Source organism: Sus scrofa, chromosome 3 (genome assembly GCF_054392235.1).
Source record: "Sus scrofa isolate SSC_HxYL_T2T_F1_AM1 chromosome 3, Sscrofa_HxYL_maternal_Yorkshire_Landrace_v2.0, whole genome shotgun sequence".
NCBI lineage: Eukaryota > Metazoa > Chordata > Mammalia > Artiodactyla > Suidae > Sus > Sus scrofa.
In genome coordinates this window covers 24,545,846-24,569,393 of record NC_139385.1, presented here as the reverse complement: position 1 = coordinate 24,569,393, position 23,548 = coordinate 24,545,846, and the positions used below count along the sequence as shown (strand labels likewise).

The 23,548-nt window shown below is 46.1% G+C and overlaps 1 protein-coding gene across 1 annotated transcript in view; it reads right to left on the bottom strand.

Annotated features, from left to right (window-relative positions):
- Positions 1 to 23,283, bottom strand: part of LOC100626661 (leucine carboxyl methyltransferase 1) — a 50,668-nt gene extending 27,385 nt beyond the window's left edge. Inside the window, 5 exon segments of the mRNA XM_085017265.1 lie at positions 1,625 to 1,686; positions 3,826 to 3,902; positions 12,347 to 12,468; positions 14,848 to 14,939; positions 22,967 to 23,283. Coding sequence (XP_084873391.1) covers positions 1,625 to 1,686; positions 3,826 to 3,902; positions 12,347 to 12,468; positions 14,848 to 14,939; positions 22,967 to 23,103 — 490 coding nt within the window. The 5' untranslated portion in view covers positions 23,104 to 23,283.
- Positions 23,284 to 23,548: the final 265 nt, after the last annotated feature.

Here is a 23,548-nt window from a genome sequence, read left to right as displayed (position 1 = left end):
ACCCGACTAGGATCCATGAGGATGTGAGTTTGATCCTTGGCCTCTCTCAGTGGGTTAAGGATCCGGTGTTGCCATGAGCTGTGGTGTAAGTAAAAGATTTGGTTTGGATCCTGAGTTCCTGTGGCTGTGAGTAGGCTGGCAGCTACAGCTCTGATTCAACCCCTAGCCTGGGAACCTTCATATGCCACAGGTGCAGCCACAAAAAGTTAAAAAAAAAAAAAAAAAAAAAGAACAAAAAACGAAGAGTTCCCATTGTGGCTCAGTGGAAATGAACCCAAGTAGTATCCATGAGTATGTGGGTTGGAGCCCTGGCCTCACTGAGTGGGTTAAGGATCTGGCTTTGCTATGAGCTGTGGTGTAGGTCAGACCTGGCTCAGGCCAGGAAATTCCATATGCTGCATTTGTGGCCATTAGGAAAAAAACAAAAAAACAAACAAACAAACAAAAAAAAACAGAAATGTTTGTGCAGATAGCAGCGTAAACAAATGAATTTTTTGGTATAAAAGCCTCATTTACATTTTAAAAAATAAATATTGGTGTTCCTGTCGTGGCACAGCAGAAACGAATCTGACTAGGAATCATGCAGGTTTGATCCCTGGCCTTGTTCAGTGGGTTAGGGATCTGGTGTTGCTGTGAGCTGTGGTGTAGTTCGCAGACATGGTTCAGATCTGGCATTGCTGTGGCTCTGGCATAGGCTGGTGGCTACAGCTCTGATTCAACCCCTAGCCTGGGAACCTCTATGTGCCATGGGTGCAGCCCTAAAAAAAGGACAAAAAAAAGAACAAATAAAAAAATAAATCTTGTATTTACAGTTAAAAAAAGAATGTACATACACATGTATGACTCAGTCACTTTGCTATACAGCAATTGGCACAACACTGAAAATCAACTATACATTAATTTAAAAAAAAGACTTTAAAAAAAGCCCTACTTTTGAAATGTGGCAACTAACTTAAATTCTTTTTTTTTTGGGGGGGGGTGCACACCCACAGCATATGAAGTTCCCAGGCTAGGGGTTGAATCAGAGCTGCAGCTGCCAGCCTACACCACAGCCACAGCAATACCAGATCTCAGCCACATCTATGACCTAAACCACTGCTCATGGCAACCCACTGAGTGAGGCTAGGGATCAATCCCATATCCTCATGGATACCAGTCAGGTTCCTTACCCCTGAGCCACAACAGGAACTCCCCACTTAAATTCTATTTTAAAAGTTTTAGGATTGGAGTTCCCACTGTGGAGCAGTGGGTTAATGATCCAGCCTGTCTCTGAGGAGGGATCAGCTTGATTCCCAATCCAGCACAGTGGATTAAGGATCTGGTGTTGCTGCAGCTGGGACATAGGTCCCAACTGCAGCTTGTATTTGATCCATATGCTGCAATTGTGGCCAAAAAAGAAGAAGAAGAAAAAAAAAAAGATTTAGGAATGTGTAAGGACATCTAAGAAGAATCATACCAAAAACTGTTAAAAATCTTTCATAGTAACTGCAGTGGATGTGAAAAATGCATCCGCAGAAGGATATGTGTATTCATGCACACACACAGCATCTTTAAAAAGAAGAGGAGGAAAAGAGCAAAAATTGTTACATAGCCCATGCTGTATACTGAGGTTAAGGATACTTGCCCATTTGAAGTGTGTCCTCTGAATGTAGGTCTAAAATGGGTTTTGAAAGAAGAGGTTTCAATCTACAGGAAGATGAGAAAAAGAAGACGGATGAGTCAAGTTAACGCCCTTACTGCAAAAATGCAAACACCCACCTCAGACACGGTAAGTAGATATCACTACTGTTCCAAGAACCATCCACTCTGCAGGGGCTTCTGTTTAATTATATTTGACCCTGGGCACATGCAGTAAAATCCAGGGGATACACATCTCGGGTTAGGTCAGCGAAGCTTTACCCTGAGAATCTGATATCAGATTACAAGGAGATCATGAAATACTTACATAGAAATAGCTACAGACAGGCCGGAAGAATTTTCCAAACGTCCTAGTGGTTTTCAAGCCATCGCCAGTGCCCTGCCCTCTTCTCAAACAAAACTTTTTAAGACATCTTACAAATAAACTGATTCTTACTGACACCTAAAGTTCTGAAACACTTTTGTGATAAGTTCCCTAATAAAAATATGCAAAAAATCAGAAGTCAGCCAGCCAAGTTCAATATTCCAACAACCTCACACAATGGCCAATGCATTATTCACCCCAGGAAACCACCCCTGACCTTAAATGCAGAGCCTACTTGCTCTGCTTTCTCTCAGAGTTTGGACAAGTTGAGTCACACACTGTAGTTCACGGAGCATCAGAGTTACCATCTAGCATCCACAAAGCATATCTGGTAAATGATGCGATTTTATATTTGGAAAGGATAAAAAGCTTATTTTCACAGGACAAACTAGAAAAAAAAAAAAAGCTTGAAAATCATCTCCAGTTTGTGAGAATTAGACATCTCTAAAGAGCAAGCCAAAGCTTAATGCTTATTAAAAACGCTGTGAAATATGAGAATTAGAATTTTACTGAGATGACTAATATAAACAAGGGGGGGAGTGACAGTAGGTTAAATTTGGGGAAACCAGAGTTCCCCACTGGGGCTCAGCAGGTTAAGAACCCGACACTGTGTCCATGAGGATGTGGGTTCTATTCCTGGCCTTGCTCAGTAGGTTGAGGATCCAACATTGCTGTTGCTGCAAGCTGAGGTGTACTTTGCAGATACAGCTCGGATCCCACATTGCTATGGCTGTGGCATAGGCCTTAGCTGCAGCTCCTTTTTGACCTGTAGCCCAGGAACTTCCATGTGCTACAAGGGTAGCTGTACCAAAAAAAAAAAAAAAAAAAAAAAAAAAAAAAAAAAAAAAAAAAAGAAAGAGAGAAAGAAAAAAGAAAAAACTATTGGGAAACCTTAACCTTGGTCTGAAGGTCAGGGTTTAAATCCCTGCTCCATCCCCTTTCTAGCCAGGTGACCTGAGGCAAGTTCACTGCACTTCTTTGAGCCTCAGTTTTCTCATCTATAAAAAGGGCTAATGATAGCACTTACTCCATGAGTGGGCTCTGAGGACTGAGTGAGACAATGCAAATGAGGCACGTACCATGGGACTCGGCAAATGAAAGCTCTGGGCAAAGAGCAGCAACCTCACCACTTAGAGCTTGGCAAACTCCTTGAAGACTAGACTCAGAATGCAAAGCCCCCCCAATATCTCAGATATAATCACTGTTTCACTTCAGCCCCCAATGATTCATTCAAAAATATTTACAACACATCTAGTCTGAGCCAGGCACCTTTCTGTGCCCTTGGGGTGAAGACATAAGCCAAATACACATAAAAATTCAGATCACTAAACTACGACAGGTCATTTGTTTCAATGTTAGAGAAATTATACTCTTGGACAGAAAGTTCGCAGGAGAGGGTCTATTTCATTTTGAAGACTGCAGGACACACTGCAATGAGGGCTCAGGGCCAGAGAGAGAGGGAGAAGGCCAGGAAAGAAAAGCAGTGCCTACACCAGATCTCCTGCATTCAACCCTACCAGGAACTGGTTCTTTTTTTTTTTTTTTTTTTCTGATTTTTAAGGCCACACTCGAGGCATTCCCAGGCTAGGGGTCCAATTGGAGCTATAGCTGCTGGCCTACACCACAGTCACAGCAATGCCAGATCCAAGCCACGTCTGCAACTCCACAACTCACAGATCCTTAACCCACTGAGTGAGGCCAGGGATCAAACCCGAAACCTCATGGTTCCTAGTCAGATTTGTATCCACTGCACCACGACAAGAACTCCCAGGAGCTGGTTCTGATTTCACTGGGCTCTGGCTTCCGGCCAAAGCCACGCTTACTTGATGCTGTGCAAGTTTCTCATGACGATCATTGGAAAGTCTATTTCAAAATATTTACTTGGTAGAAGATCTTCATCCTGAAAAAAACACACACAGAAATCCTTATACAGTTATTTAAACTCACACCTTAATCGATTATATTCATGGGCTAAGTACTAGACCCCCAAGAGCAATGGCGGGACTTCAGGATTTTAAATCAAGGGAATGATAAGGTTAGAAATGTACTTTCCAAATTTCTTTGGTCTCAGCATAAACAATGGATGGAGGGGAAAAGGAGGTTATTGCAGTCATCCAGGTAAGAAGCGATGAGGAGTCTGAATCAGGCAAGCGGCCACTGGCAGGGACGAAGGGAGGGGCTGAAAGCTGGTTTGGAAGCAGGACATCACAGGATTTCCCAGAAGGCAGCTTGAGACCTATTAGAGTCAAGGCATCAATGTGGGGCATTGTGATCAGCAGGTGGGGATAACAGAGAAACGGCACATATCCGAAAGCATCCCATGAAATGAGGTAAGTATTATTTTGTGATGCATGGATTTCTTTCCAGGATGGTGGAGAACAGAGAGGTGGTAAAGAGCAGGCTTGCTGGGCCTGGGGAGACAGGGTTCAAATCCCAGCTCCACCACTTGTTTGCTGGGAGGCCTTGGGAAAGTCACAAACTCCCTGGGCCAGAGTTTCCTCATTGGAAAAGGAGAGAAACTGATAACACCTCATGGGGTTGTGAGGATTAATGAGGAAATAGGAGAGGGACACACAGACGAGGGCATCATGTGTGTGCCTCTACCATTTACAGACACAGGTATGTAGACGCAGGTCCTGGCTAGGGACTCACAGTAATTTTCCACTGTGACCTCAGTTAACACAAGTGTGACACTAACACACACCCAATAACACAGACACGGACACACACACATGGCACTGCTTCCCCTTCTGCTTTTCCTAGCTTGGTCGTTGGCCACACCCACATCTAGAACCCTGCTGGTCATGACCGAACTCTCCCATCTCCTCCCTGTCCAATCAGTCACTCAGCCCTGAGCATATGCAAATGTCAGATCCCTGTGTAATACACCTGAAACTAACACAATACATCCCATCATAGGCTACTGCTTCTCTGTGGAAGCTAAAAACACAAAAGATACAAATGGCCTTAAACATAACACAGGAGTAGACCCACAGACAGAGCAGAAACACTTATGGTTACCAAGGGGGAAAGGGGATGGCGAGCGACAAATCAGGAGTTTGGGATTAACAGATACACTCCAATACCTGTAAAACAGATAACCAACACGGACCTCCTCTATAGCACAGAGAACTATACTGAATATTTTGGAATAAGCTATAAGGGGAAAAAACCTTAATACATACATATATATATATATATGTATATATATATATATGTATATATCACACACAAATAACTGAATCACTGTCCTATACACCTGAAACTAACACAACATTGTAAATCAATTCTATTCAAATATAAAATTACATAGAAAAATTAAATTAGGTATCATGTACATTGCAATTTTCAAAAAATTGCTCAGCCCCACTGCCTATTCCCAAACTTATCCTTTCCTCCTCAGCCCCCTCGCCAGCTGTGGAAACTGAAACACCAGCCCTTTCTGCCTGCAGCAGCCCCCACAGCTCTAACACTTAGCAAGGAACCACGTGCTCCACAACCTGGCCAACAGAAGAAATTCTGTAACACCTTTCAAGAGCTTTCACTCACAAGGGATGGAGCCTTAAGAAGGGTCTAAAACTCCAGGAGACCCCGAGGACCCCGAGAAGGACAGCACAGTGTCCTACATCCTGCACAGGATGCTTGACAGTTTCAGGGGCCTGCCCAGGCACGCGCACACTTGCTCCTCATCAGAGCTCTGGGGGGATCCCTGCAGAAGAAAGCCTCCAAAAGGCACCCCTGGAGCTGCTCAGATGCAGACATCATCTTTGTCAGCCTTGAGAAAGGGGAAAAAGGCTGTGGCAAGGGATGCCTCAACATCGGATTCAGTGATTCTCTCCGGCTCCTCTGACTCTCCCCTCTGAGGAGCTGGCAGGGCACCTGAGGCAGGGAAGACAGCCAAGGCCGAGCACAGCCACCAGGGGGTGGCCAGGAACAGCCACCAGGAAGGGTGGCACTGAGACAAAAACCCAAGGTGGTCACCCGGTTCACAGGCCCCCAGAGACTGTGTCCCCTGGGCACTGGATCCTTTAGCTGCACAGAAACATTCCTCAAGAGACACGAGAACCAAGGCCCCTTAAAGGGTTTCACTCACCCTTTATTATTTGCCCCATACTTGCTGCTGCCTGGAGATGGGGGTCTTGAACTGTCAGTCTTGGGCCCCTGGTCAATTTTTATTCTTTTTTTTTTTTGGCTTTATAGGCCCCTTAAAGGGTTTCACTCAGGCAGATTTATCAAGAAAAAAAGAGAGGGGACTCAAATCAATAAAATTAGAAATGAAAAAGGAGAAGTAACAATGGACATCACAGATATACAAAGGATCCTAAGAGACTACTATAGGCAACTCTATACCAATAAAATGGAAAACCTAGAAGAAATGGACAAATTCTTAGAAAAGTACAATCTTCCAAGACTCAACCAAGAGGAAATAGAAAAGATGAATGGACCCATCACAAGAACTGAAATTGAAACTGTGATTAAATAACTTCCAACAAACAAAAGTCCAGGACCAGATGGCTTCACAGGCGAATTCTATCAAACATTTAGAGAAGAGCTAACACCTCTCCTTCTGAAACTATTTCAAAAAATTGCAGAGGAAGGGATACTCCCAAACTCATTCTACGAGGCCACCATCACCCTGACACCAAAACCAGACAAAGATTCCACAATAAAAGAAAACTACAGGCCTATTTCACCGATGAACATCGATGCAAAAATCCTCAAGAAAATACTAGCAAACCGCATCCAACAATACATTAAAAGGATTGTACGTCATGATCAAGTGGGATTTATCCCAGGGATGCAAGGGTTCTTCAATAGCCACAAATCCATCAGTGTGATATACTACATTAACAAACTGAAGAATAAAAACCATATGATCCTCTCAATAGACGCGGAAAAAGCCTTTGACAAAATCCAACACCCATTTCTGATAAAAACCCTTTGGAAAGTGGGTATAACAGGAACCTACCTCAACATGATAAAGGCCATATATGACAAACCCACAGCAAACATCATTCTCAATGGTGAATAACTGAAAGAATTCCCACTGAGATCAGGAACAAGACAAGGATGTCGGCTCTCACCACTACTCTTCAACATAGTTCTGGATGTCCTAGCCACGTCAATCAGAGAAGTAAAAGAAATAAAAGGAATCCAAATTGGAAAGGAAGAAGTCAAACCATCACTATTTGCAGATGCCATGATACTATACCTAGAGAATCTTAAAGACTCTACCAGAAAACTGTTAGAGCTCATCCACGATTTTGGCAGTCACAGGATACAAAATCAATACACAGAAATTAACAGCGTTTCTATATACTAACAATGAAAAAGCAGGAAAGGAAATTAGGGAAGCAATTCCGTTTACCATCGCATCCAAAAGAATAAAATACCTAGGAGTAAACCTACCTAAAGAGAAAAAAGACCTATACTCTGAAAACTACAAGCCACTGATGAAAGAAATCAAAGACGACACAAAGAGATGTAAAGATATACCATGCTCGTGGGTTGGAAGAGTTCATATTATCAAAATGACTATACTACCTAAGGCAATCTACAGAGTCAATGCAATCCCTATCAAATTACCAAGGACATTTTTCACAGAACTCGAACAAAATATTTTAAAGTTTTTTTGGAAGCAGAACAGACCCAGAATAGCTAAAGACATCCTGAAAAAGAAAAATGGAGCTGGAGGAATCAGGCTCCCCAACTTCAGACTATACTACAAAGCAACAGTCATCAAAACCATATGGTACTGGTACAAAGACAGACATATAGATCAGTGGCACAGGATAGAAAGCCCAGAATTCAACCCACACACCTACAGCCAACTCATTTCTGACAAAGGAGGCAAGAATATACAATGGAGAAAGGACAGCTTGTTCAGTAAGTGGTGCTGGGAAAACTGGACAGCCACATGCAAAAGAATGAAATTAGAACACTCCCTAACACCACACACAAAAATAAACTTCAAATGGATTAAAGACCTAGATATAAGACCAGACACTATCAAACTCCTAGAGGAAAACATAGGCCAAACTCTCTCTGACATAAATGACAGCAACATCTTCTCAGATCCACCTCTTAGAGTAGTGACAATAAAAACAAAAATAAACAAATGGGATCTAATCAAACTTCAGAGTTTCTGCACAGCAAAGGAAACCCTAAACAACACAAAAAGACAACCCACAGAATGGGAGAACATCTTTGCAACTGAATCCACTGACAAGGGATTCATCTCCAAAATTTATAAACAACGTCTGCACTTCCATACCAAAAAAACAAACAAGCCCATCCAAAAATGGGCAGAAGATCTAAACAGACAATTCTCCAAAGAAGACATACAGATGCCCAAGAAACTCATGAAAAGATGTTCAATGTCACTCATCATTAGAGAGATGCAAATCAAAACCACGATGAGGTACCACCTTACACCAGCCAGAATGGTTATCATCCGAAAGTCTACAAACAAGAAGTGCTGGAGAGGGTGTGGAGAAAAAGGAACACTAGTACACTGTTGGTGGGATTGTACATTGGTGCAACCACTGTGGAAAGCAGTATGGAGATTCCTCAGAAAGCTAGAAATAGAAATACCATTTTATCCAGCAATCCCACTCCTGGGCATCTATCAAGAGAAAACCATGACTCGCAAAGACACATGTACTACGATGATATTTGCAGCACTATTTACAATAGCCAAAACATGGAAACAACCTAAATGTCCACAGACAGAGGAGTGGATCCAGAAGAAGTGGTACATATACACAATGGAATATTACTCAGCCATCAAAAAGAATGAAATACCAGCATTTTTTGCAACGTGGATGGACCCAGAAACTATCATGATAAGTGAGGTCAGCCATACAATGAGACACTAACATCAAATGCTTTCACTGACATGTGGAATCTGAAAAAAGAACAGACGGAACTTCTTTGCAGAACAGATGCTGACTCACAGACATTGATAAACTTATGGTCTCTGGAGGAGACTGGGGGGTGGGGGGATGTGCCTGGACCGTGGGATGGATATCCTGTGAAATCAGATTGTTATGATCATTATACAACTACAGATGTGATAAATTCATTTGAGTAATAAAAAAATGGAAAAAAATAAAATAAAATAAAGGGTTTCACTCACTCTTTATTCTTTACCCCATTCTTACTGCTGTCTGGAAATGGGGGTCTTGGACTGTCAGTCTTGGGCCCCTGGTCAACCTTTTTTTTTTTTTTGCTTTTGTCTTTATGGGGCCACACCCATGGCATATGAAGGTTCCCAGGCTAGGGGTCTAATCAGAGCTGTTGCTACTGGCCTGTGTCAGAGCCACAGCAATGCCAGATCCTTAACCCACTGAAGGAGACAAGGGATCAAACCTGCAACCTCATGGTTCCTAGTTGGATTCATTTACATTGTGCCACAATGGGAACTCCAGTCTTGGGCCCCTGGATCTGATGGAACGAGCTCTAAAGGCCATGGTCCCTGAAAGCCTGTGACTCTCAGCTAAGCCTCTCTAGGTGAGGCTGGGGAGCCATCCCAGGGGGAAGGGGCATGAGGCAACTGGACCGACGGACAGGACTTCCCTGCCCTTTTACAGAGATATAAAGCTCTAAGACAGGGTTTAGAAAATGTTCTGGAAAGAACCAGAAAGGAAGCATTTCAGCTGTGCAGGCTAGGGGGTCTCTGTCGAAGCTGCTCAGCCCTGCAGTCCGAGTGCTAAAGCAGAAACAGATAAGGTGTACATAAATCAGAGTGGCCACATTCCAATAAAACTTGATTTACAAAAATACATGGCGGGCTGGATTTGTCCTGTAAAGCCTCTCCTCTCAAAGAGCAAGCCGGCACAATATTTTAATAAAGAGAGAGCGAGGGAGAGACAGGAGAGAGAATCTTTAAATTAAAAAAAAAAAAAAAAAAAACCTCAAGATTTCCCTTGGTGGCTCACTGGTTAACGAAACCAACCAGGAACCATGAGGACGTGGGTTCCATCCCTAGCCTCCCTCAGTGGGTTAAGGATCTGGCGTTGCCAAGAGCTGTGGTATAGATCACTGATGCGGCTCAGATCCCGGATTGCTGTGGCTGTGGTATAGACCAGCAGCTGTAGCTCTGATTCAACCCTTAGCCTGGGAACTTCCATATGCTGTGGATAGGGTCCCAAAACAAAACAAAACAAAACAAAAAACCACACTCAGATTCATATAATCATCAAACAAAAGAAAAAACTTCCACAGAGGACTCTGAGGCCCTAAGCCATTCCCCTTCTTTTCTCTCTGACAGACAACCTTTTTCTTCGAAGGGGCACCTTGCCCCGATGTACCTTGCTCGGAAATTAAAGTCTCACACTTAGAGTTATTAACCCACCTCCAAGATGGGAGTAGGAAAGCAAACCACATGAACACATCCATAGGGTGTCAGCCATAGGCAGAATTTCTCCAGCAGGCCTCTTAACATCAGCAGTGCACACACTCTTACACCGCATTCTGTTCCAGATGCTTCCACCACACCGGGGGCATGACGTAGAGACACAGCTGAGACACAGAAAAGACAACGCCACCCCAACCCTGACAACCCCAGGGCTGAGGGCACAGGAAAAAGAAGGGAATCCGCAGTTTGATGGGCAGAGGGCAGCATTTGCTTCATGTCCCAGTACCACGGGCTGTCTAATTTGGGGGAAGACACAAACCTTCAATGCCGCACTTCCCGCATATGAGTAAGAGCCTGGCTGCTCTCCTGTTAATTCATGAGGTCATCTGTGTAAAAGTACTTCCTACGTGCGAGTTATCTTCTCCAGAAGGAAGAATGCAGAGGCAAACTGTAAACACTAGGGCCACGTAGAGGCTACGGATTCTCAAGGAAGGAAAAGGTTGGGAGCTCTGATGACCAAAGACCTTCTTATCCAGTGAGCTCATGAGGGACAAAATAGATACTGTGGGTCAGGTTATGCCTACATGCCTCTCCACTCTACAGTTTCTCTTGGTCTAAGTCTGCATGAAATCTGGAGAAGTGTATGTAGCCATTATGGTCAAGTGTCTAAGCTGATAGAAGGACAGAATAGCTACTGCAGGGTGAGTTATGCCTACATGCCTCTCCACTCTACAGTCTCTCTTGGTCTAAGTCTGCAAGAAATCTGGAGAAATGCACATGGCTGTTACTGTTACATGACCGATCTGATAGAACCAAGAAAAATCTGTACAAAACCACAAAAAAAAGAAAGAAAGAAAGAAAGAAAGAAAGAAAGAAAGAAAGAAAGAAAGAAAGAACGAAAGAAAGAAAGAAAGAAAGAAAGAGGGAGGGAGGGAGGAAAGAAAGAGAGAGAGAGAAAGAAAGAAAGAAAGGAAGAAAGGAAGGGAAAGAAAGGAAGAAAGAAAGGGAAAGAAAGGAAGAAGGGAGGAAAGAAAAAAAAAAGAAAGAAAAAAGGAAAGAAAGAAAATGCAATCAAGGAGATATCTGTAGGAAAAGGTATGGTGATACTATTCCTGCCCAAGAATCAAACACCGGAACCTTATCCTGGTTCTGCCACTAACTGGCCCCAGGGTTGCTCTCCTGGGAGTGTCATTACACCTGCCCTTCAACCCTAATGGTGCAGTGGAGGAAACAAATTGCCAAATGCGTCCAAAGGGGCTCTGCATCGTGAAATCACTACCCAGCCCTGCAAGGCGCCAAATGTTAGGGAAGACTGAGGATGACCAAAAATCTTACATTACTGTCCAAAGGACAAATGCACATTCCTGGTCTCAGCAGTTCCTTCCACTGGCACAGAAGTTTTTCTCTTGATGTAGTTCCCTAGACACTGAGGGAAATGCACCCAAAGATGTGTATTATAACCCCGTTTAACAGGGCTTAAGAGCAAAAGGTGGAGTTCCCGTCGTGGCACAGTGGTTAACGAATCTGACTAGGAACCATGAGGTTGTGGGTTCGGTCCCTGCCCTTGCTCAATGGGTTAACGATCCGGCGTTGCCGTGAGCTGTGGTGTAGGTTGCTGACGCGGCTCGGATCCCGCGTTGCTGTGGCCCTGGCGTAGGCCAGTGGCCTAGCCTGGGAACCTCCATATGCCGTGGGAGCGGCCCAAGAAACAGCAACAAAAACAAAAGACAAAAAAAAAAAAAAAAAGAGCAAAAGGTGAGAACCAACCCACATGTCTCCACTAGGGCCCTGCTGGGATCCAGTACTGGGCTGATGGGTGGTGTTGGGGGTGGGGAACCCCAAACACGGTGGAGACAGGGTGACACTGCATCCTTTTTGCATATACATTTCAACATATATATCTATTTTTCAAGTTTCCTAACCAGGTAATTTCACAAAATGAAGTTTAATCCCCTGGAGAGAGAAGAGGGGACATTTTCATGTACCTTTAACCTCCAGAAGGTGGTATCCATCCCAGCCCCAAGGTTTAGAATTTGACAGCTGCACCCTGTCTTCCGTAGAAACGCCTTGATAAGCTGACTGACACTGTGGACATGAGCAAAATATCCTATAGACAGACAGAGAAGCAAACGATCACTTGGTGACACCAGAAGTAATCCCTGCAGGGCCCACTGCGCTAGGAGAGCAAGACACATGCTATCCTTATTCAGGGTCAGTATTTATCTGGAGACTTTCTGGGAGAAATGATGTTCAAATCTCCTTCCTTTCTTACTAAAACAACAAACAAACAAAAAAAAAAAAACTACTGCAACCACAAAAGTATGAGCTCCTTAAGGGTGGAATTAACCAGCTTAAGAAAAATAAGATGGCCTATATTGTTACAAAGGAAAAATGTTTTCTATCAAAACATCTGATCTAAATGGTCCTCCTGGAAATGTGCTTTTTCGGGCTCCAGTGAAAGAGACTCAGTCCTGTGATAAAAATCAAACTTGTGAGAGCACATGGAAAATAATGTTTTGGGGTCAGGAAATTGGGCAGATGGATGTCAGAGCACAGAAAGCCACACTTCTTATCGCGGTCCCCTCGCTCCCACCCTGTCTGGCTTAGAGCCTCTGTGTGGATAACGTGGCATCACAGGCGGGAGGGGGGACACAAGCCAGTGGCGGCCTAATGACTGGCCTTGTTCAGCTCTGGGGCAGGGGGAGCTGGGACAGAGGAGCTGGGAAACACCGAAGGGGGACAGGAAGACAGAGTCTGTCTGTTCGGAAGGCCTGCTGCTCAACTGTCACCACTTCAAGAATAAAACTTGAGAGCAGCATTTGGAAACTTGTACTGCAGTTTGACAGAGGGATTTTATATCTGCTGAAGCTACTAATAAGTTAGGCTTCTATTCTGCATGTCTTTTCATGACATTTTGCTAGCAAGTCTTTGTTTCTTCTTTTATCTTTCTGCAGCTGCATCTTGAAGTTCCCAGGCTAGGGATCAGATCAGAGATGAAGCTGCCAACCTATGCCACAGCCACCGCCACACTGCAACCCTGACACATGTGGGACCTACACTCCAGCTTTGGCCAATACCCAAGCCATAACCCACTGACTGAGGCCAGGGACTGAACCCACATCCTCCTAGAGTCTACAGCAGGTCCTTAATCCACTGAGCCACAACGGGAACCCTGCAAAGCATCTCTCACTGTATTTTACAGAACCTCATCCACAATGGATTCCCTTTGGGGACAAGAATATGTCCTCAGGGCAGATATTTGGGAAGCCCTCTCCTGCTGGGCTGCAGGTCTCCAATCTCCAGATGCAAACCCAGGAGAAGAAAGAAGGAAGGGGGCACTCAGCCAGCCACTGGCCATGGAGGGTCCCTGCCTCTGGACCATTCACGAGGCAATCTGCCTCCAGAGCCCAGGGGGGAGGCTGCAGGCCTCGTAGCCAGGCCTTGCCCAACCTAACTGATGCCTGGCTTCACCCGCAGCTCAAAGTAAATACCACATCCTTCTTCTCAGGAGTCACCATTTAGAAGTTTCTCTGCATTTCGTACAGCACCGACCTACAGGACCCATCATGAGGGCCAAGCGGCCCTGCACACCCAGGAACTACACTCCTGGGACAGTTTCTCCATCCGGCTGAAATGAAGTCACACTCCTGTCTCAAATCCTTCCATTTCACTGATGGAAATTACTTGCCGAGGACTTCCTGTTGTGGCTCAGCAGGTTAAGAACCTGACTAGGATCCATGAGGATGCAGATTGGATTCCTGGCCTCACTCAGTGGGCTAAGGATCTGGCACTGCTGAGAGCTGTGGGGTACACTGCAGACAAGGCTAGGATCTGGCATTGCTGCGGCTGTGGTGTAGACTGGCAGCTGCAGCTCTGATTTGACCCCTAGCCAGGAATGCCCATATGCCAGGTGTGGCCCTAGAAAAGGAAAAAGAACGATGTTACTTGCAGAACCTGAGAGTGTTATGAACATTTTAACAAGGTGGCAACAACAACAATAATCCCTTATGTGGACAGTTCAGAGTAAAAGACAGATCAATGGCTTCTAAGCATATAAAAATCATTTTCAACCTCACCCCAAGAGGAATAGAAAATAAAAAGAGTGTACATTTATCATGTATCAGATGAACAAAGATTACCTTTCATAAGACAGAGGGTCCCGGGTATGGCCAAAAAATACAATTTCCTAAGACACTGTGCTGGTGAGGAAGTTGGAAAGTGTGCACAAAAGCACTCTCTTTTCCAGAATGAATCCCTAGGAGATCCCTGGTGGTTCTGCAGACTAAGGATCTGGCATTATCACTGCTGTGGCTCAGGTCACTGCTGTGGTAATGGTCTGATGCCTAGCCTAGGACCTTCCACATGCTGAGGGTGCAGTCAATTTAACAACAACAACAAAATAAAAACCAAGAAGGAATCCCTAATCCCTAAAACCTCAGACCTCTCAGTTGATGAGCAGATGCTGGGGAGGGAGAGGGTCACTTGCCTCTGTTAATTTCGGGGGCCTTCCTCGCTTTAGACAGTCTCACCAAATGCGGGATGCAAGGGTCCTGCCAGTAGCCAATGCTCACCGCAAATCTGGAAACAATGGAAAAAGAAGCAGGTGAGGAGAGTAGGTCAGGCCAGGTTCCACGGCCAAGTTCCCAGGACCCAAGTAAAGGAGCCACAAGAAATAATGTATTGACCTCAAAGGCCAAGTCCCACCTAGGGCCCCAGCACCAGCATAAACAGGCTTCTCCATCCACCTTTCTACTCCCAGACGCTGCCCCTCACACAGTGCCCACCATGCTCGTTTCTTCCCTCAGATCACACATTCCATTCCCAGGACCCTGAACATCAAGTAACCCCACGTCCTACACCATTCAGAAGACCTGCAACCATGTATTCACTCAGCAAAAGCACTGGCCAGAGCTGATCAGAGCCATTTCATCCACCAAGAGTGCGGTTTCCAGGGGAAGGGAGATCCCAAAAGAGTGGGCCAACATCACTAATCACTCCCAAGGAATTTCTCCGGATTCGTACACACCTGTCATTTCCTGTCCCTTAAGCAGGTCAAGGGAGGGAAACCAGGAACACTTACGCAATGCAGCTACAACTTGGGAAATGCTAAGGAAGCCCAAACTCTATCCTCATCTACCCTACACCAGGATTTAAAGCGAGACTGTTCCAACCTGGGGAGCTGAGGCCCTGCTGGCCCCTGAAACTCTCCTGCCACCATGAGTGGAACCAGCCTGAGGACAAATGACAAGTCATAGAAGGAACCTGGATCCCTAAGGCTTCATCATGTTCCATGGCCTGGAGCCTTCTCTATGTCCCTAGGAATATGAGCGAGGTAACAGTGAGATGATACAGCTCTTTACAACTTAAGCCAAATGGAGTTGGGCTTCTGCTACTTGCAGCTTAAAGCAAACTAAGTGATATCCTATTAACACAACGACTTCCACATTGCTTGATAAGTAAGTCCAAACTTAAGATGTGGGGCAGGAGGGGGGCATATGCTGGATGTCACCCATTAGGTTGTCAGCTCCTCAATGCACACATCACATCCTTCCTTTCCTTCCTTTTCTTCACATCCAGCAACAAGGCTTCCTGCTGCCTTGACTGCAAGAGGTGCTCAATTTGGTACAAACACATCAACCCCTCCCCACTCCAGCCTCTCCCATCCATGTTTGCACATCCATACACACCCAGGAGGAAGCATGCATATGCAGCTACTCAAGGCAGCAACTCCACACAGCCACACACAAAGGACTCACTAAGGGACACAATTCACTACAAGCCCAGGCTGTCCAAGGAGAACAGAGCACACCTGCTCCCTGGTCTGACAGCGCTTTTCAAACAAGGAGCTGGGACTCATTCATATCCTAAAATCCCGGTAGCTTAACCGGACCTTTACAATTACTATAAGCAGTGTAAGTTCCCCACATTCCCTCTTCTTTTGAAGGTATTTGATTTGGCTAGTCCAGATTCTTTGGGTTTCCACACACATTTAGATTCAATTTGCTAATTTCTTACAGAAAAAGAAAAGACAGCTAGAGTTTTGACTGGGACTTAAACAGCTAGTCTTTTGTAATGCTATATTGTAAATGATATTTCAAATTCTCATTTTCCTGTGCATGCACATCTATTCACAACACGTGTCTGACAAAGGAGTCCTAGCCAGAATGTATCATAAGGTGAACCCAATGTGATCACCAGCAGCAACAATGGACAAAGGACTCCAATAGTCCATTCACAATAAGCACCGGAGAAGTACGCATTTATCACCAGGGAAATGTCATTTAAGAACAAAATGAGACACTAGTTCACATCCACTGACCACAATGAATGTTTAACAAGGATATGGAGCCACTGCAGTTTGAATACATTGCCAGTGAGAACTGCAAACTGATACACCACTTTGGAAATTCGTCTGGCAATTCGTCTGGCAGTTAAATACATACCCACCCTATGGCTAAGCAATTCCACTCCTAGATATCTATCCAAGAGACATTTCAGACTGCTACAACAATGTTCCCTGCAGCCTGTTCACGATGGCCAAACACTAGATCCAACTCAAATCGGCACCACCAGGTAAACAGAACAAATCATGTTATGTTCACACAACAACACAAAAAGGAGCACATGATTTGACACTGACCACAATTCTCTCCTTGACCAATCTGCCGCCTGCCTCCTCTGACCTGCTCCTCCACTAGACCTCTGTCTGGGCTTAGAATATAAAGGCCTGGAATTCTGATCATGGTACAGGGGTTAAAGAATCCAACTAGGAACCATGAGGATGCGGGTTCAATTCCTGGCCTTGCTCAGTGGGTTAAGGATCTAGCATTACTATGAGCTGTGGTGTAGGTTGCAGATGTAGCTTGGATCCTGCATTGCTGTGGCTCTGGCGTAGGGCAGTGGCTACAGTTCCAATTAGAACCCTAGCCTGGGAATCTCGGATATGCCATGGGATTGGCCCCAGAAAAGGCAAAAAGAAAAAGAGACAAAAAGACAAAAAAAAAAAAGAACATAAAGGCCTGAGCAAACTTGAACTCAGCTGCGAACAGCTCAAGGCCACATCGCCAGGATGACTCCCGTTCCCCTTAGAGGGCTTGCTTGCTTGCCTGAGAAAACTCCAGGCTGCCAAAAGAACTTACTCTTTGCTCCAGGTAACACCCTGTCCCCCAGTTAGCAAAGCCAGATGCTTTCACGGGAACCAACCCCCTCTTCCCCACGTTCTGTGCTTTTTCTCTGACTCCAATGAATCCCTGCTTCCCCCTCCTTCCTCCCTCACTCTCCCTTTAAAACACTCTCTCTACAAACTGGAGTTGGGTTGAGTTCATACTGGATTCTTTTCTGCATTGCAATCGTCTTTACTGATTAAAATCTAACCTTACCACTTTAACACGTATCCAGCTTTGTTTACCTGTGACAAAGGGTGTTTTATCTTTGACAACGTGTGAAACAGGGATGAATCTCCAAGAACATGTTGAGTGAAAGAGACACAAAAAGAACGCATGCTGCATGATTCCATTTATCTTATACTCAAGAATGGGCAAATCTATTCAGGGTAGCCAGAATCAGAAAATATTTGCTAAGTAAGGGTAAGGAGACTAACTAGAGCTAAAAGGGAACTTCCTGGGTTTTAGAAATATTTTATATCCTGTTTTGGGCAGTGATACACAAATACATTCAACTGTCAACACTCATCAAACTGAACCTTCATGTTCTGTATAAATTATCTCCCCCTCTCTCCCTCACACCTGCCACCTCCGCTCTGCTGTCTTAAGAATACCTGAGCGGAAAGTTCCCGTTTTGGCTCAGCGTGTTAAGAACTCGACATCGGGGAGTCCCTGTTGTGGCTCAGTGGTAACAAACCCGACTAGGACACATGAGGACAGGGGTTCAATCCCTGGCCTCTCTCAGTAGGTGAAGGATGCGGCCTTGCCGTGAGCCGCAGTGTGGGTCACAGACACAACTCAGATCTGGCTTGGATTTGGCTGTGGCACAGGCTGGCAGCTACAGCTCCCATTCCACCCCTAGCCTGGGAACTTCCACATGCCACAGGTGTGACCCTCAAAAGACCTAAAAAGAGAAAAAGGAAAAGGAAAGAGAACTTGACCTTGTCTCTGTGAGGGTGCCTGTTTGATCCCTGACATTGCTCAGTGAGTTAAGGATCTGGCCTTGCCACAAGCCTTGGCATAGGAGGCAGATGTGGCTAGGATCCAGTATCGCTACGGGGGTGGCAAAGGCCTCAGGTGCTGCAGCTGATTCCACCCCCAGCCTCGGAACTTCCACATGCCACAGGTATGACCTAAAAAAAACAAAAAACCTGAGGAAATTCTAGATGGAGGAAAAAAAAGATGAGGACTGTAGCTAATCCTCCCAGGTCCCTTACCAGCTCCCAGTCCCTCTTCTTCCTAGGAGGACCCCCATTTTGTCTGAGGCATCCATCTGCACTGGGAGGAAGTCTTACCTCCCCACACTGTGCTGCACCCAGGAGTGGGGCCGTGTGTCCTAACTCTGGCTAAAGAGCTCTTAGTTCACAGAAGTCTTCAGAGCAGAGCTCCCCAGAAAGCTCCTGCTCTCCTGATGAAAAGGGGCACACTCAGACACACATGCCTCTTGCTAATATCCCTTCCTTTGCTTTCCTCCTGGACCACAGCTGCTCACACGGTGCTCCCGGAAGCACAGACTAAAACAATTCGGACATCCCTGCAACAAATCTGTTTTTAACCTGCAAAGCAAGCTTGCAGAGCCTTGAATCCATTCACAACAGAGCAACTTTCTAATCAGAAGTTTTCAGACAGTGGAATTCCCTGGTGCCACAGCAGGCTAAGGATTCAGCACAGTCACTTCTGTGGCTCCCGTTCCAGCCCTGCACCAGGCACTGGAGCATGCCACGAGTGTGCCCCCCACCAAAAGAAAACAAAAACAAAAACAAAAACAATGAGTGTGACCAGAGAAAAAATACTCCGTCTCACTCCTGATTTAGGAAAACAGATCCTCTTCCACCTCACACCAGTCACAATGGCTATCGCCGACTGGGCCATTTTGCTGTACAGCAGAAATTGACCCAACATTGTAAATCAACTATAATAAGAAAACATTTTAAAAAAAGAATGGCCATCATGAGTAAGTCTTCAAATAACGAATGCTGGGGAATGTGTGGAGAAAAGAGAAGCCTCCTACCCTGTTGGTGGGAATGTAAACTGGGGCAAGCAGTACGGCGGGGCCTCAGAAAACTACATTCAGAACTACCATATGCTCCAGCAATTCCACTCACAAAACCTGCATTCAAAAAGATCCATGCACCCCTATGCTCACTGCAGCCCCATTCCCACCAGTCAACACAGGGAAACCACCCAGAGGTCCACTGACAGATGAATGCATCAAAAAGGCATGGCACATAAATACACAATAGAATACTATGTAGCCATAGGAAAGAACAAAATAATGCCATCTGCAGGCAACATGGATGCAACCAGGAATTACCATACCAAGTGAAATCAGAAAGAGACAGACAAATACCACAGACATCACTTCTAGGTAGAATCTACAATACAGCACAAATGAACCCACCTATAAAACTGACACTTTGTGGTTGCCAAGGGAAGGCGGGAGGGAGCGGGATGGACTGGGAGTTTGGAGGTAGTACATGCACACTCCTACACTTAAAATAGATCAGCAATGTGGTCCTGCTGTGTAACACAGGGAACCCTGTCCAGGCTCTTGGCACAGACCATGATGGAAGATAGGACGAGAAAGGCAACATATGTAGCACTGGGTCACTGGACTGGATGGTAGAAATGGGCACATCGTAAATCAACTATACTTTAAGTTAAAAATTATCATCCACCTGCCAGTATTGTTACACACAAAAGCAGTACATCCCATCAGAAGAGTTCTAACTTCTGGATTGTAGGAGGGATGATGGAGATGAGGAGGAGGAGGACAAAGGGGGTGGGGATGATAACAATGACTCCTTCTGAACACCTACTATGTGCCAAGCACTGTGGGAAGGGCTCCACACTTAATCTCACAGCTACCCTCTGAGACAGATTAACGGTATTTATCTTGCACAGGAGGGCTCCGTACCAAAGGATGCAGCAAATTCAAGCAGAAATTACAGACCTAACTCAGGAGCTAACTGGCTTTTGAAACATGATTTGTAGGGACCTTAGACAGCTGTAACTCAGGGGGGGCAGGAACCACCTGACTCGCAGCTACATCAGTGACTTCAAACAAATAATATTCAGGCTGCAGGGAAATCAAAACTAGCCATAAGAGGAGTTCCCGCTGTGGCGCAATGGGATCAGGGACATCCCCACAGTTCCAGGAGGCAGGTTTAATCCCCAACCCCACTCGGAGTGTTAACGGAACTGGCATTGCCAAAGCTGTGGTCACAACCATCTGATCTGATCCTAGGCTTAGGAACTCCATGGGCCGCAGGGTGACCAAAAATAACCCATCGATTAATTATTTTAAAAAAACTAGCAATAAGCATTTATCGAAGGCTTCACTTAGGGCCAGATCCTCTGCTAACCTTTGCATGGATTATCTCATTGGATTCTCACATGCAAAGGGCACGTTACCATTATTACCCCCAGTTTATTTTGTTTTATTTTATCTCATGTTATTTTATTTTGTCCACACCTGTGGCAGGCAGAGATTCCCAGGCTGGGGATCAAACCCGAGCCACAGCTGTGACAACTCCACATCCTTAACAGCTGGGCCACCACGGAACTCCTCTTAGAGCCATTTTACAGACGAGGAAACAGAGGCAGAAAGAGAATAAAGGGCCTACCATTCTGCAAGGAGTCCCTAGTCAACAAGATGACTCTGTGACAAGACTTAATGGTTTAATATGTTCTGCTGAAGATGCAGAAGAACCACAGAACTTGAACGTCACTGGTCCTGGACAATGTCCACAGTCATTCACCTGAGGACTCTCACCATCTCTTTGCCTGGTTTGTTCACATAAGAGAAAACCCGGTGCAAACAAAGCCTGGATGCAATGCATCCAGGGAGCAAACAGGTCCGGGTTTTATGGCCCCAGAACCTATGTCAGAAGATTCTGATTTGGCATCTTCAGGATCCAGAGTAGGCCCTGAGCACCTCTGCCTTTCTTTTCAAAGTCCCACAGGCTATGCCGATGGGCACTCAGGCCTGGGAACGAGATTCCCCGCAGTGCCAAACCCTACCTTCCCCACAATGTGAAGCGGTCTCAGGACACACGGGCCTTGCAAACTGAGGCAGAGAAGAGCTCAAATTATGACAACTATCCAACAGAGGGTCAAGGAAAGGCAGGCCCGCATTACACTATTTCTCTGCACTGCTGAGTCTGATCTATTTTATACCAAACTTGCCCTGTTTTAAAGTAAGCAACGTAGCCAAAATTGTTACCAACAACTTCTTTTTTTCTCTTTTTTCGCCGAGCCGGCAGCATGTGGGAGTTCCCAGGCCAGGGACTGAACCCGTGTCACAGCAGTGACCCGAACCACAGCAGTGACAAGGCCATATTCTTAACCCACTGCACCCCCGGGGAACTCTACCAACAAATATTACATAAACCAATATTACCAACACAAACGGCAGTCCCTAGGTGGCCCCAGCTTCCAGGAAGGTCATTCAGTTGCTCTAACAGTCCACACTCCCTCCTGGCTCTGCCACAACACCCTCCTACATCCCTGTTTCCTTTCGCCCTCCTTTCTTTGCTCTCTTCCTTCCTTCCTTTCTTGCTTTAGGTCTTCTCTTCTCAGGCGAACATCATCCACTCAATTACAAACTCCAAGAACACGTTGTTTTTCTCAGCACTCCGCACAAAACTGTAACTATGTTGCTACCCCGGTAATTGTTTGCCTCCTGGCCTTTCCAACTGGAGTGAGTTCAGACACCACCTCAAACTTGCTCATTACCAGTTCTCCATCACAAAACACCACCAACTCGCCAAAAGGAAGGGCCTGGAACAAATTAAACTCTGAATTGTTGTTGAACGACAGGACGAGTGGAGGACACTCAAGCGTCATGCTTTCTTTTTCACGCCTTCAGGTCCATGACACACACCTGTGCTCACCACGCACACCCACCCCCACCCACCCCCCCCCCCCACACACAGCCTCCACTACACTCCTAATTCTAAACTCCCTTAGCAAAACCCAGAGCTCTGGAGAATACAGGCTCTGCATGCAAATATGTGGCCCTGGACAGGCCATTCCCCCCCTTAACTAGCCTGGGTTTCAGGAGCACGACGGGGATCATGACAACTCCCAGGGGAATCTAACTTATACAAGAGCAAGAACCTGCATTTCTCTTCCGAACCCATCAAGGCCGCAGTTATGATTTCCTTCAAGTGTGTGTCCAGGCCCAGTCCGTGCCCACCTTCTTCAGTGCCTTATCCCAGTCAAGGCATCCCCAGGCTTATACTGTGCCAGGCACACAACAAACGTTACATATTATTAGTCAAGTAAATGAGTCCCCGCTCTGAGCAGGGGTTCACAGATGGCCCACAAGGGAACGCGTACCTTTTGGGTAAAAGCCCACTCCCGAGACACAGGCCCGCCTCCCACCTAGGCCCCACCACCCAGGGGAAGCCGGCCCCTAACCCCCCGCCGCGCAGGTACCGCTTGCACAGAGTGGCATCTTCACAAGGGCCACGCACGCCCTCGTCGTCCGCGTCCAGAAGGGAGGAAGAACAGGCGGTAAAAGACGGCCTCCTCAGGCTAGTGGCCATGGGCATGGAGGGTGCGAAAGGCTGCATCCACCGGGGGCATGGAAAAGGCTCGAGGGACCCCTGGTGAAGAAGCGAGCCGCAGAGAAGGCAGGCGAGAGGAGCGGGGCTGCACCTGGCTCCGCTGGCGTGGCTCAGTGACGCCGCCCTAGGCAGCTGCACCAGCAACCTCCCAGCGTCTTGGCTTCTCCACCGAGGGGCTCCTTGGACAATTTCCCCGCCCCCTCAGCCCACGGAGGGGTCCGTTGGAGAACTCCTTTGGCCCCGCCCCCACAACCCGGTCGGTCAGGCGGCGAGGGGGCGGGACCTGAAATGGATGCCAGGGAGCACCGCAAGCCCTTCTGGGAATGGAAGTCCTAGCGCTTTGGGAAGCCAGCGGGTTACTCAGGGCAGGTTATGAGCCTTTAGAAGTGCAATTAAGAGTTCCCGTCGTGGCGCAGTGGTTAATGAATCCCACTGGGAACCAAGAGGTCGC